This window comes from Anopheles coluzzii, chromosome 3, assembly GCF_943734685.1.
Source record: "Anopheles coluzzii chromosome 3, AcolN3, whole genome shotgun sequence".
Taxonomy (NCBI): Eukaryota; Metazoa; Arthropoda; class Insecta; order Diptera; family Culicidae; genus Anopheles; species Anopheles coluzzii.
In genome coordinates, this window is record NC_064671.1 from 79338962 (window position 1) to 79352906 (window position 13945).

At 44.1% G+C, this 13945-nt stretch overlaps 1 protein-coding gene across 1 annotated transcript; it reads right to left on the bottom strand.

Moving 5' to 3' along the window:
- Positions 1–7447: 7447 nt before the first annotated feature.
- On the bottom strand, positions 7448–11165 carry LOC120958860 (para-nitrobenzyl esterase-like). The gene is made up of 4 exons (XM_040381924.2): positions 10762–11165; positions 10425–10688; positions 9321–10357; positions 7448–9238 (listed from the first exon to the last, which is right to left on the bottom strand). Exons 1-4 carry the CDS (start codon positions 10987–10989, stop codon positions 8938–8940), a joined length of 1830 nt encoding a protein of 609 aa, XP_040237858.2. The 5' UTR covers positions 10990–11165; the 3' UTR covers positions 7448–8937.
- Positions 11166–13945: the final 2780 nt, after the last annotated feature.

Genomic DNA, 13945 nt, shown 5'->3' on the forward strand with positions numbered 1-13945 from the left:
GAAACCTTTCTAGGTTCAACCAGACGTTGGGGAGGGGAAATAACTTCTACTTAACCGTTTGAAAAAACAAACCCACCCGCCCACTGTGCACACAATTTCCGGTACTGCAAATCTTTATTTGTAGTATGCATGTACCCGCCCACCCGCCCGGTAAGTGGCAACTTTGAAAGTGAAAGTTTTGCGCTAATGCGTTGCGAAGCGAGAGTGGTTGAAGAAAAATGACACTGCAGTGCGAACCTGCGTGCCAAGCATTCGAAGGATTACCTGGTATGGAAGGAATGTTGTTTCTTCAGCAACTGCTGATGGAAAAATAATGCATTTCCATACATTTTTGTCGCAACTGGAAAGGTTTTGAAAATTTCCGGTGGCGATTATTTTATTTAAATTGATGTCAAGTCTAAGTGTGTGAACTTCAACAAGAATGTACGCCTACAAGTATGCAAATGAAAAGAATAATAGTTATTTTTTAGACGGTTTTTGTCAAATTTTTAACTCCCAGAAACAACGGCACACAAGTGTGTAAGACAGCACAATGGAAAGATTAACATGAAAACATGCTACAAAATACCAAAGAAGCGTAATAAAACAACTAAACAAACGTGATTAGCATAAATACCGAACAAGATTACACGACGTTGCATAACTTTCCTCCCCTGATCCTCTGTGATTGTCGTCCTCCGCGATCCAATCGAGCTTCAAGTTCAATTAGCAAATGAGTCCAGCATAGGCAACACCGGTCCGAAACACTGTGCGTACGCTCCTGTTCGAAGCGTGGTCCAACTGTCAGCAAACTTTTCCATTTTCTTCTCGGGCGTGTTCGCTTTATGGCACTACCGAAAGACCGCAAGTCAATCAGTCCATGGGGTTAATAAAATGAAATTACAACCACAACAGCAAATTACGTCCAGGCGCTTCCAATCCGGGCAAATGAGCAGATTTGTCAAATATTTACCTTTTCCAACCACCAGCTTCACGTGGCTCCGTGCAGCGAGGAGAGTGACGTCTTTTTTTTCCTTCTTCAAGCTACTCGCTCTGTTACGTTACCATGGGCTGGTGTCCTGCCAACTCCAACCAGCGCCGAAACGGTTGTCCCTGTTTGGCGCGCAGGCAACGGTACACAGGAATCGTTAAATCGTTTCGGACACCCGGTCCCATCACCAAGGCCCTTGCCGCTGGCTTGTGTGACGTTCCCTGTCAAAGTCAACATCATCATCGTCGTCGTCGTCGTCGATGTCTCATCCTCATGGGCAAACACTCCACCAGACTGTTAGGATAGGTTGAGTGAATTTTGCCAGTTTTTTTTGCCAGTGTATGCGTTACTCTAGCACTCATCAAAACACGACTACTTCAAGCATTGCGGCGAAGGTCGACCCTTCGATGGATAGAAGCCAATGTTTCGAAGGTTGCATATTAAGTGAAGCTATCGTTTGATATGGAAGTAGGGAGAGATGCTGGAGTGAAAAAAGAAGAAGAAAGATTGTCAGATATTGCAAAGTTTTTCTTTCATTTTCATCCAGCAGATTGACGAAGTGTAACCAGAAGACTGGATTTATCGCAGTGCTGTCGAAGGACCTGACGGAGCCAGGTGTTGAGATCGTGGCGTGTTGGTTGGTAATAAAATCGGATGACAAATATTGAAGCAGCAACGGTTTACGACATGAGTATGATCTACAAAGATCAGTCAAACTTAAACACGTACAGTAAGCATGATACTAAATTTACATTTTAACTTGAATGCGATAAAATACAAGTCATCGGTTAGTGTAAATATTATTACAGCAGTTGGAAACATAGTGAAGAAAATAAGGAACAAAATTTAAGTTTAGGTCACCAATGAACCTCAAATTGTATTAACATATGCTTTTTGTTATGCTGATTGCATACTTTTAGGCAATAATACAAATTAACGAAACAAACGATTCCTGAGTATGTATTGTTTGTCCATTAAACATGATAAAAATGGACCGTAATACGCTCTGGCGCAAGTTATAAATTTATTTGCTTGAAGAACGTATCTTTTACGCCTGCAGTGATAACAATTGCAACTCATTCAACTGCACACCAATCATTGTAGCATCATCTCTCAAGCGAACAAAAATCCTCTTCAATCTGCATCGCAACTCTTCCGGCAGCTCAACTCGTTTCTCATGCTTTGATTAATTCTTCAAAAACTCATCTAATCCGGTTAACTCACTCACGACGAAGCCAGAAGGCGAACCCGTCCCGCAGGCAATTAAACTCGCACAACAAAGTGCACGCGAACGACCAAGCCTCTCGACGAACGGTCGGGCGCCACTCGACAGCAACAGAAATCATCATTTGTTTCAAAACATCAAGTGGGTTTTCAGTCCGCAAGTTCAGGCTTCGATGCGCAATGACGATGGTATGATGTGTGTGGCTGGATGGGTTGGAAATTTTTAATTAATAAAGCAAGTTTTCCATTGCCGGGTTTTTTTTTTGCTGTTCTGTTCTCGAGACAAGATGCACTGGTCAACCATCCCGACCCATCCCGTTGCCGATTGCAATCGTTTGTTTGATCGGGGCTGAGCATAGCGTGCACCGCGGGAAAGCATCAGTTTCACTCAGCTCACTCGGAATGGCGCTCGGTTTGCGGTTTTCGCTCCGGATTAACGATTCTGTTTTCCGCAAAACGTTGATGGACGAGCCGGCGGCTCCGAAGTGCACGGTAGAGTGTGGTGGGAAAAGTTTGGGATCGATTCAACCGCACACACACACACTCGGTCGTACACTCGCATCGCACCGTGGCACATCCGTGCAGGATGGCGCCACAGGCTTCCGGTGCCAAAAATTTGCCGGAGCCTGTGGCCTGGGATGGCTTTTTCGCCGGCCGGCCAGAATCCTTCCCGGGCAGCGCGAACGGGAACGCCAACCGGAAGCCACGCAATGGAACGCTTGGCTCGGTGCAAACAGCGTAAATCTCTCTCTCTCTCTCTCTTTGTCTGGGTTGCACCAGAGAGTAACTTTGCCGAAAGGGTGCATATGCATGAAGCTGAAGGGATAGCGTGGAGAGGACTTTGTTTGGCTTATGGCTTCGACTGGCGCTCAAGTGGCGAATGGGAGGATCAGTTGCAGCAGGCAAGACGGTTCGGTTCGGGTCTGGGCGTTGCAATGGATAAGTATGCACGTGTGGCTCCCGGGGTCGTACACGCCCAGCATCGCACGGTTCAATGAGTTTAAATAGGGAATCATGCGAAAATGTTTGTGATGCGCTTGGATAAAGCGAAAGTTTTACATGTGCACCAGGGTACGCTCGCACGCATGTAAATGTAATGCTGTACTTGTCATGAGAGATGTGAGGAGGTTTGCAACAGAACAAAAAGCAACTATATTGCGCTTTAAACCCGAGAATTAAGAACAAAAATATGTAAAAACATGAAAATTTAAAATATAGGATTGAATAATCACAAAACAAAAACTATCGTAACAGATCTAATAACCCAGTTGTTGAAATTATGCTATAAATATAATAAACATTCTATAAATCTAACATTAAAATCGAAATAAAAGACAGTCCGAAACAATCATAACAATCCTAAAAAGAAATATCAAAATGTTATAACAAAAGAAAACCATTCATAAAAATTAAAAAAAAGTCTATAAAAGGAACGTATAATATCAAAACAAGTAAAACAGATACAAAAAGAAATATAAAATACCAAAGAAAAAGAAAAATCTTACAGATGTAAACAAAACAAGAGACAGAGAAAGAGAGAGTGTGACCGAAAAAAAGAATACCAAAAACAAGTACATATTAGGTAACAAGATCAACAATTGCAATGTAAAAATTGAAAATAAAATCCTTCATACGTCAGTGACAAAAACGGACCGACCGCCGAAAACTTTAAACTATAATTTTAACTCCAATAAATCCAATCCGCCTTTCCGTGTTATGGCGGGTTGCGTACGGGGTTGGTTTCACATTCAATTTTTTGACAATATTCCATCGCACGCAAAACTATCCGGGGACCGGTTCGGTGAGCTGGAAAAAAAGAAATCCTGCAACCCACCCGTTCCCGTTCCCGTTAGCCCGGGCCGGGATGACACGGCTTCACAGCTCGTTTGGCATGAAGCGCGTAGCAGCAGCAATGGCGGGGCCTTTTATTTATTCTAGCTTTGCTTCTTGTGGGTCGGCGCATGCAATTCGCACTCACTCACCGTTCAGCCGGGCGATTTTTGGGCTGCCTTTTTTCCATATATTTCGGTGGGGCCCCCCACCGATCATCTCTTTCAGAGTGTTTTTTGGCAACTGTTTTTAGAACGATTCCAATGAATTCCAACAGCCTGAAGTGCAGCTGCATGGGGGGAAGGGTTGCCTTAAAAATAGACTATCACGAATGGGCCGAAGTTGGTGGCGTACCGGCGTTTTGTATGTGTGCATGGGGAGCGGACGCACGCGGAAGAGCACACGCTCCGATTGTGCAGCCGATGAAAAGCGTAAAAAATATACGGCTTCCTATCATAACAGGGTGAAATATGGCGAATTTTTCTGTGTTACATCCTGTGTCCTCTCTGCCCCCTTTTTGTGGTTGAATAAATTGGTCGAATTTCGGAAAAGTCGTACCACAAGGCGGTCGGAATGGATTGGACCGGTGTCCTTCTGTGTCGGCGCGCTGATTGAAAAGTGGGTGGGCCGGATATGGGTTTGTATGGAGTGTGTGTGTGTGTTTGTGTGTGATTGGTTAAGGGGATGTACAGGAGTACTTTAGATTTTCACTCTATCTACAGCGCGAATCTAACGAAAGCTGTAGCGGTAAAGCACTGGACAGCTTTGGTCGTAACAAGAACAAGTTCATATGATTGGGGGGAAACCGAGTTTGAAAAGCTAAAACTAACACTGGTATCAACTTGCATAAAACGTACATTTCAACTTGTTTGTTAACAAACATTTTTCGATACGTAGTTACTATTGATGCAAAGGATACTTGTTGGCTTAGATGTTCTTGCCGAGATAAGCAGCAACAAAGCGTATTGACTGTGCAAATTTGAGCGTAATCTTTTCACTGATAGCATCTATCTTACTTTCAGGAGCTTGACCAGAGTACGTATCCCTGGAAAAACAGATTGTTTTTGGGGTGCTTTGTTCCACCGTACAGCAGCTCATTCTGCCATCCTCTTGGCCAAAAAAACAAAGAAAACAGCGAAAAAGCGATACATAATGTGCCAACTATCTGGGACACGCGTATTTTTCTTCCACTAATCTGGCGGCCGCCATTTTGGCACACGCTACAACGATAATCTGGGGGCCATTTTTTTTCTACCTCCCACCGGTCTTACTGTCCCTTTCGGTCTCATCCATCTCATCCCCGTGGCAGCGTCCGTTGATTGTACGGGAAATGGATCAAGCCTACGCGCTCTGGGGATGTTTCTTTTGGTCTCCGGTTCGCTACGGTTTCGGCCAAGGCAGCTTTTCCCGCTGCTATGATCAAAATGATAATGACACTGGTGAGAAGGTGTGGGGGGGGGGGGGGGGGGGGTACACGACGAAACGATAATTAATGAGCCGGGAAGGATAAACAGCGCACCGGGAGCGGTACAGCCATGCCAGCATTTCGGACCGAGCTCAACCGGTTGGAACATTACCGAGGTCGGGTTCGCCGTTCATGAGAGTAAAGCTGGCTTTGCAGCACAGTGGGAAGCTTTCCGATTTGTTGGTCTCTTTTTGGAAGGTGAGTATAATTGTGATTTTTTCCTAATTAAATTTTATTACCTTTGACTTCATGTACTTTATTTTGAAACACAAAAATAGAGTAATTAACTCACATTTTAGTAATTTATTCTCCCGGATTTTGTAGTCCCTGAAGCTTTTAAAGGATTAAACATACTACAACATACTTCTTTGTGTATGTTGATAGTCATACCGGCCTTGTACAAGTTGTAGATGGTTTACTTTTCACCTCGACTTATATTATAGAGCGATGATAGCTTCTATCCTTAAGGCCGGGGGACACTGTCCGTACTCGCTAGTGTAATTTTGATTTTCACTAGCTTATCTGGCGGCGGTTTGTGGAAGCTTTTTTGTCATCGAGGGAATGGTCATGCCGGATTTCAAAATTAAGTAGTTTTTCTATCGTTTTTTGTCGTGAAAATGAATGCAATGCGTTCAAAACATGTGTATCTACCTTTAACTAAACTTTTCTTGTCCGACTTAAGTAAAAAACATGGAAAAAACGTATTTTCTGAAGAGGTTCCAAATTGTTTAGTAAATTGCTTCGATCAGCCGCCGCCAGATGCGCTAGTGAAAATTGAAATTACACTAGCGAGCCTTTAGTTCGGTATAAGTAAGCATTATTCATGACCACCTCATAATGACCACCTTATGCTATGCAGAAAAGACTGTTTTAGCAAATTATCCAATAAAATTTAAATATAAATTCTGCAATAACAGGATCATTGAAACTAATTTTTATTACTGATTGAGGGAAAAACAAACGAAGGACTTATTTCTAGACTGTTTATAAACTGTTTTGTTCTGAAGTAAGGATAACGCAACTTTTCATTCATCAAATTTTGAACACCTCCTTTAATTGGAAATTGTATGATTGGGTTTGTATCTTAATAAAGATCTGGTATACATTACAATAATTGAATGATATTGCATACAAAGCAACCAAAAATGGGATTAGTAATTAATGTTCATATACCAGACTGGAGCTTTTCATTCATTCACTGTTAATTGTTATCATAATTTTTGAAACTATTTGAATGTTTAATGTTTTCATACATTGAAAATATCCAGCACTCATACAACACTTATGTTTTCACAACAAACAACATAACTTTACTTAGAGGATTGTTAATAAAAAAGTTTAAAAATTATTCTGGTTTTTCAATTGTCAGTATCACTTCAGGTCCAGACCTAGTCCGATAAAATCATTTCTTCTTTACACTCGAATAAAAAGAAAGCATCATCTTTTTGTATAAGAACATTGCTCTTATGTTTATAATCAAACAAATACATTTCTTTATTAAACTTCCACAGGATTCTAAATAATATTTTACCACCTAAAGTGTATCGAGCAAAAGCAAGAAAACGCCGACTCAACATCACATTGCACCTTTGCAGAACGACGTAGTGCTTACCTCCACAACACAGAATAGTACTCAGCAATGCAAACTCACCTATGCAGAGAGCGAGCAAGAGAGGCGGAGAAACCACTCCGGGGAAGCCTTCACCGGAAATCGATGAATATTTTAATCCATTTCAAATTTCCTTCCTTAAACGAGCAACCCAAAGGTATGTTTATAATTATTGCACAACTTCGAGTGCGGGCTTCGGCAGAAGTAATTGTGGTACTTCTGCACGAATGCCGCATCGAACGCATATTCCCATGCCCGGTGGTAATGTGCTCGTTTGGCAGTATGATGAAAGCATCAGTAGCATCACCGCTTACCATTGGAGTGCTTTAGCAGTAAAATTCAGCACCGTACCGCATCCGATAAGAAGAATGAAGAGCATTCATATTTTATCGAAGTCTCTGGAAGATTGCAAGACACCCAACCCGAGGAAGGAAACTGGTGAAAACGGATGAGTGCACGAATCATCAAATTCGGTTCGCATCTAAAGGTAAGCAACAGCAACCAAAAAAACACCTTCGTTAGGAAGGAGCAAAACTTTAAACCAAACACAAAAACCTTCCTCCCATTTGCAACGCATTGTTACAGAAAATAAACTCAAGAGGCCTTTGGCTCTCCCGCTTTACGGTAATGCACTTGGGGGAGTAAAAAACATTTCCAGAATTAGTATTTGAATGAGAAGGGGCTGATCTTTTTTGTGTAGTTGAAGATTTCGTGAAGGATTTCTTTCCGATTTCAAGCAGATGAAAGTAGCAACGATTGGAGAAAAATGTGAATAAGCGAAAGATAGAAAAGAGAGAATAAAGCCTTGTGGTTCTTCTTCGCCAGTTCTCCATTCAAATGTTTTCATTGTACGCAAAAAGAAAACGGGGAAGCAACAAATAGATAAGGAAGAATTCCAATAATACCGAAGGCAAAGCATGATTGTACGCGGCAGTAGATAAGAATGGAAAACATTGTGACCTGGCATGAGATCGAACGGGGGCGGACAACTTCGCTCGGGAAAGGAAAAGGCTGCCAGCGGCACTGATTCCATTCCCTAGACGAGGACCTTCCGCTTGCCTCTGGAGGAATTTCAAGATTCTGTCAAATCTGCAAATGGCCAAAGCAGCAGAACTGTCCATCCGAATGACTGTAAAGTTGGAATTAAAGAAGCGGGGCGAATCCTACAGAAGACGGACGCATTCCGGTGCGTTAAGCAGCGTACTTCATGGAGTTACTAAAGCATCTTTCCGGTCGTTTTTTTGCTGCTGCTGCTTGAGTTGGAAACAGGAAACGGAAAGAGAAAAAAGGCATAGTTGTTGGAGAGGTAAGTCGACCGAAACCTTTCCTGAGTAGGTGGGGTAGGATGTAAAATTCAGCTATCCAGCCCATGCGAACTTCCCCGGAGGGGAATGATTCACAAGCAGACGACGACGATTCCTTGGGGATAGCATTCTGCCATTATGCATTTGTGTCTATCAAACCAGACAAAGTTTTTGGGGGGATGTTCCCGAGCGCTATAGAGTATGGCGGAGAAATGTATTTCCGGGTGATAGGGCTGATAATGGAAGGAAGAAAGCGCTTATCAGCGGCTTCCTTTGGGAATTGGATAATCGGTTGGTTGGAGGTAGCCATACCGGTAAGTGCATATGAAAGGCAACGGTTTTCTAAAGGAATAAATAGTAATGTTTATCAACACATTCAATGGGAATGTGAGGGTCTGTAAGGGTCTTCAAATTGAGGACAAAGGCCCCCAAAACTTTAACACTAATGTTTAACTCCTTTCCTTAACTAGCGATGAGTACACAACTACAAGATACTGGGCATTACTTTATCATCGATATGATTGGACACCATCGGCTAAGTCAGATTGCTCTTCATTTCCTCATCTAGCACGTCCAGGCCGTCATCGTTCGGTTGCGCCACTAGCATCCCGCCGTATTGTTCTCCGAGCTGTTCCAGCTTCGTAATGGTGTCGCAGTGCCCGTGGTACAAACACTCGTACACAATTTTCCAGATCAGGTAATAGAGATTGTGACGATTATCGACGCGACGCAGCGTAAACTCTTCGTCAATGTTCAGGTACTGGGTGTGGTTGTTAGCTTCACTGTACGGTGGCCAAACAATGTCGGACAGTTTGCTACGCTTCGGTGTGGGATTGCTGGAAAGAGGAACGGGACGCAAATGTCAAAGGACAAATGTAAAATACACATTTCAGAACATCTGATGACAACTGTGCGTACCCATACTTAACGAAGTTTGCAATCAACTCAACAGTGCGAATGTGCACGGATAGTTCCTTCCGATACTCGGAACGATTCGCCAACGCGTCCCGCAGATTGTAGGGACTGAAGATGTATCCCAGCTCATCGCCATGCAATGCACCGTACTTGTTCGTCTGAAGATGTTGGGCGTAAATTTTCTTCTTATACTCACCAAACATTCCATCAAACTCAAAGCGCAGATAGTACAGCTGGCCCTCGTGCAGATGCTTGCCCAGCACACCCAGCAGCCGCCTGATCGGGTAGTAAAGATTGGCCATGTTTGCCATCTTCTGGTAGAACAGTTGCTTGGTCGGTTCAAGCCCCTGTGCCACGGCCCAGTTACCGACATTGTCCAGGATTTCACCAATCCGCCGCCTGATCATGGGATGGTTTTGGTTCGGGTAGTTTGTGCTCATCCAAAAGTCGAAGATGTGTGGCAGCAGAAACTCGAACTCGGTTGCCGTCTCGCTAATAAGGATCGGCATTTGGGGTGGAGTTTTAACGCGTACAGCTTCGTGTGGTGAATGGCTAAAGAAGGCACCGTCCTCTACCGTGCGATTGCTCATAGTGGGTATGAAACACACGTAGAACATGCTGCAGTATGCGAATGTGTAGCGTAACTTACGATCGGGGATGAAGAACTGCTCCAGCTCGAGCTGCTGGAACTCAGGCAGCGTTCTTGCATCCATATCGTGTACGTAATTATCCTGACACCGCAGATGATCGTAAAGAACGGCCCAGGGGGCCAGCATGGAACCGCTCAGCACGATCACACTTTGAAATAGTCCGGCCGCTTGTTCGTTATACAGTTGATGTGTTACCGACGCACCACCGGCACTGTGTCCCATCAGGGTTACACGTGCAGGATCGCCTCCGAAATGGTGCACATTGCGCTGTACCCATTGCAGAGCGGCCTGCTGATCTCGTAACCCATAATTACCGGTGATGTTGAGACGTTCGCTCTTCAAGAATCCAAGCACCCCGAGACGATAGTTCAGAGTGATAACAATCAACTCCTAGAAAGAGAGGGATCGTAAAGATGACCACCCATCGAAAGTAATGTGATGCGTTCGCAAGACGTACATTTTCCATCAGCAAATCCACACCGTGAACTTCTCCCGATCCTGCTACAAAGCTTCCACCGTGTATAAACACCAGCACGGGATACTTGACATGGGTTGTCTCCTGCTCACTGTCCACATGCTGCACCGGTGCGAACACATTAAGATAGAGACAGTCTTCGCTGCCCACTATCCCATTCTGGCGGTTGATGTTTTTAAACTGTGGACACACGCTCCCGTACGCGGTGTACTTGCGCTGATCAACGGGATCTTCCAGCACGGGGTTCTACAATCAACATCCAGTGTGTTCGATTAGAGACAAACAAAAAATTACTTCAATCTGATAACGTCCAACTTACGGCAAATCGTAGCTCGCCGACCGGAGGCTTGGCGTAACGAATTCCAAGAAACGCACAGTACGGCACATTGTTGAATGTTTTGTTGTAGACACCTTCGCCGGTAGCAGCGTCACCGAATCGAACCAAGCAGGCACCTGTGTCCTCTTCCGCTACTTCCGCCGGAACGGACTGGCAAAGGTTATGGGTCGTGCAGACGATCAGGAGCAACAGAACGCCGGCACCATACATAACTGTCACTGTGATGGGTTTAACGCTTCTTCTCCGCAATGCTCGACCGAAAAAATAAACGACCACCACCGGCAGACGTTCTTTCGTAACTGTTGATAAACAGCAGCGCTTGTGATCGTCTCATAGGCCCATAATCTTAATGCTCGTCGTTTCAATGCTGCTTCCCGATGTTGTACTTCGGTATTGGATTCGACGGAGGCTAGCGAGAATACAGTATGTATGTGTGTGTAAGTTGCTGCTTGGTGCTTCATTACGATTGATAAGACATCAATGCTACTATTGAGTCGTCACGCAAGGTCAATGCTGTCTGTAAGGCATGCTGTGCGCTGGAATCGCTGTACTAGACACACACGCGCCTTCAGAGCGAAACGGATGCAAAACTATGTCAGTCTGTTTCGGCCGTTTGTGAAGTTTTTCGATAGTGTTTTTCTCGAACAAAAAAACAACGTAACAGTTTGTGTTTAGAATCAATTTGTGGCGTTTTTTTTAACGTAAAGAGAACAAAGTCTGACGATAGGTGACAAAGTCGTAGATGTCGACGCCCGCCCAGCGTTTTTTTGTGGTTCAGTCTTTGCTGTCGACCCCATTCTAAGTGTTTACTTTGTATCAGGCTATCTACGTCAACTCAGCTTGTGGACTGGGACAGCGCACAGCGGAAGAATTCATCACCCAACGCAGGCAATGGCTCTAAAACCTCATTTAATTTCGAATGACTATTTCACCAACCACCGGCACACATCTGGCACGACAGCTTAAACAGTGACGACACCGAACGGCACCGCAAACCACTTGGTGAGTTCCGGGTTCCGGTGTGACAAGGCATTTTTTTTTGCATTTGCATATGCCGGATGGAAGGAGACGAACTTTATTCCTGCTGGACTGGCCGAACCACCTACGTAGGTGCAAAGCGCAAAACAACCGTCAGCCGGTGAAAAAACACAGCACCGAAAACATCAAAGCGTTATAATTGTGTTTTGCACATAAATTAATTATGAATGAACAAGGAAAAGTTTTTGAGGGGGCGTTTATTCTTGCAACGAGACTTTCATTGCACTGGAGAGAAGAAAAAACACCTCGGAGCGCAGCAGAAAGTGAGTTGTTGTATGGTAACATTTTAGAGCTAAAAGCGCTTTCTATTATTCTAATTTTTTGGTGCATTAAAACGTAATTTGTTTATGTAGCTTTGACGGTGGGCAACTTCATGCTTCAATGATTTTCCTAGGCACAGACGTTGAAGTCTTGAAGTTTGTAGAATGCGGTTTATAATCATTTATACTAAGAGAGTTTAGTAAGAGCTACATAGTATTTAGATATTGGTAGTCTCTTTCAATAATGGCCTTAATCTCCTAATGTCTTGATAACGTAGAACTTATAGAATTCTCCTTTTAATTGCATATAACCTTATCAAACCTGCCTCTCAACCGCAAATTCTCCCCGCTTTAAGGTGCAAAAGTGCAGCAGACCTTGAAAATATGCACCGCAAAGACATTTCGCTGGTTGAATGTTGGGAAGCGCAGGAAGATGTTCGCTTCATTCCACCCAGTAATAGTAGGTCATTAATTTCCTGTCAGTATTTGCTCCAGCAAGCATTTTCAGTTTGCAGTTTTTACACCAACTCACACCGCTATGGTGTCAAGGTAAAACAGAGCAAATGGAAAGCTGCGGTACTTGTCACATTTGTCTGAGTTGTCCAAGAACGAATCGTTCTTGCACTTACTCCAGTGAGATGCTCGAGCAGTAACGTAAGTAACGGCGTAGGTCGCACAGTTGTACTGAAGCGCCTGAAGCATCGGTCAACATCAATAAAGCAATCGTTGTTCCAAGAAAGCGGACAATTATTTAGCAAACATCCACTCAAGAGTTTCAAGGTTCCGGTGGGAAGCGCTAGGACGCTCTAGGACGCTTCCTTCAGTGCCGACAGTTTGGATGATTCAATCAGAACTACGGAGTGAATGTGAAGCAAGACAATAAAAGAATCTTCACAACAACCGGATGCCCTGCCCTGTCCTATTTTAGGCTAACCCAGCAGGATTTCTTTCGGTGAGTGTGAGAGAACTCCAGGACTTGGGGGATCTAAAATGTCATGTTTGCTATCCACACTCTTCCCTTCCAGCCTCCCCCATCTCATCCCACGGAGCAGGAATTTTGCTTTTCTTTCCACATAGCAGGAAGTTTGTATCGTTCTAGCCTCCTGTGGTTCCTCCACATTTTATCCCTGATGGACATCGCGCTATCGGACATCGTACCGCCCAGCTAGTGACAGTTTAAGCTGCTCAGTACCTCGCCGTGCGGGCCAGAAGCTTTGCCAGACAGGCTGCAAATTTGTTACACGACCCGGCACTCTCTAATGGGCCTGGACCACGCAGAGCTGGGCAATGACTGCCGACTACGAACTCCAGTTGCCAGTTGCGATGGGCGGGCGGAGGAGCATTCATTAATCAAACAGTGTCCATTAATAAACGGGATTTGCGATGTGATGTTGTTTTCCGCCAGTGGGAATTGGGAGGTTCGCCGTTGTTCCGGAAGCAAAAAAGAAAGCGCATGTCGCTTTTGAGGAGCCTGCCCATTAAGAGACGTTTTCCTGTGTTTGTATCTTGTAATACACTGCAAGGTTACAAGACGTTTATCTGCAAAGTAATGTTTGTTTAAAACACTATTTAAGCCACCATTTTAGAAATGCTAAAGCCCTATCTCATGCTAATAACTAAGAGGTTTAACAATATCAAGCTGGCATCAATAAGCGATTATAAAATCATCCCCAAGGTCCTGAGTGAGCATAAGGCCGATGGATACGCAATCGATGGCGTAGCGGAAGTTTAAACAAACGATCAAACTATTAACGATGTCGAACGGAGCGAAACCATCTGGCGGAGCAGTAAACTTCATGGAAAACACATTATCCTCATCGTAAGCGCCAGTGTTAAAACTTCATCCTCAGTAAGTAATCGCTTCGGGT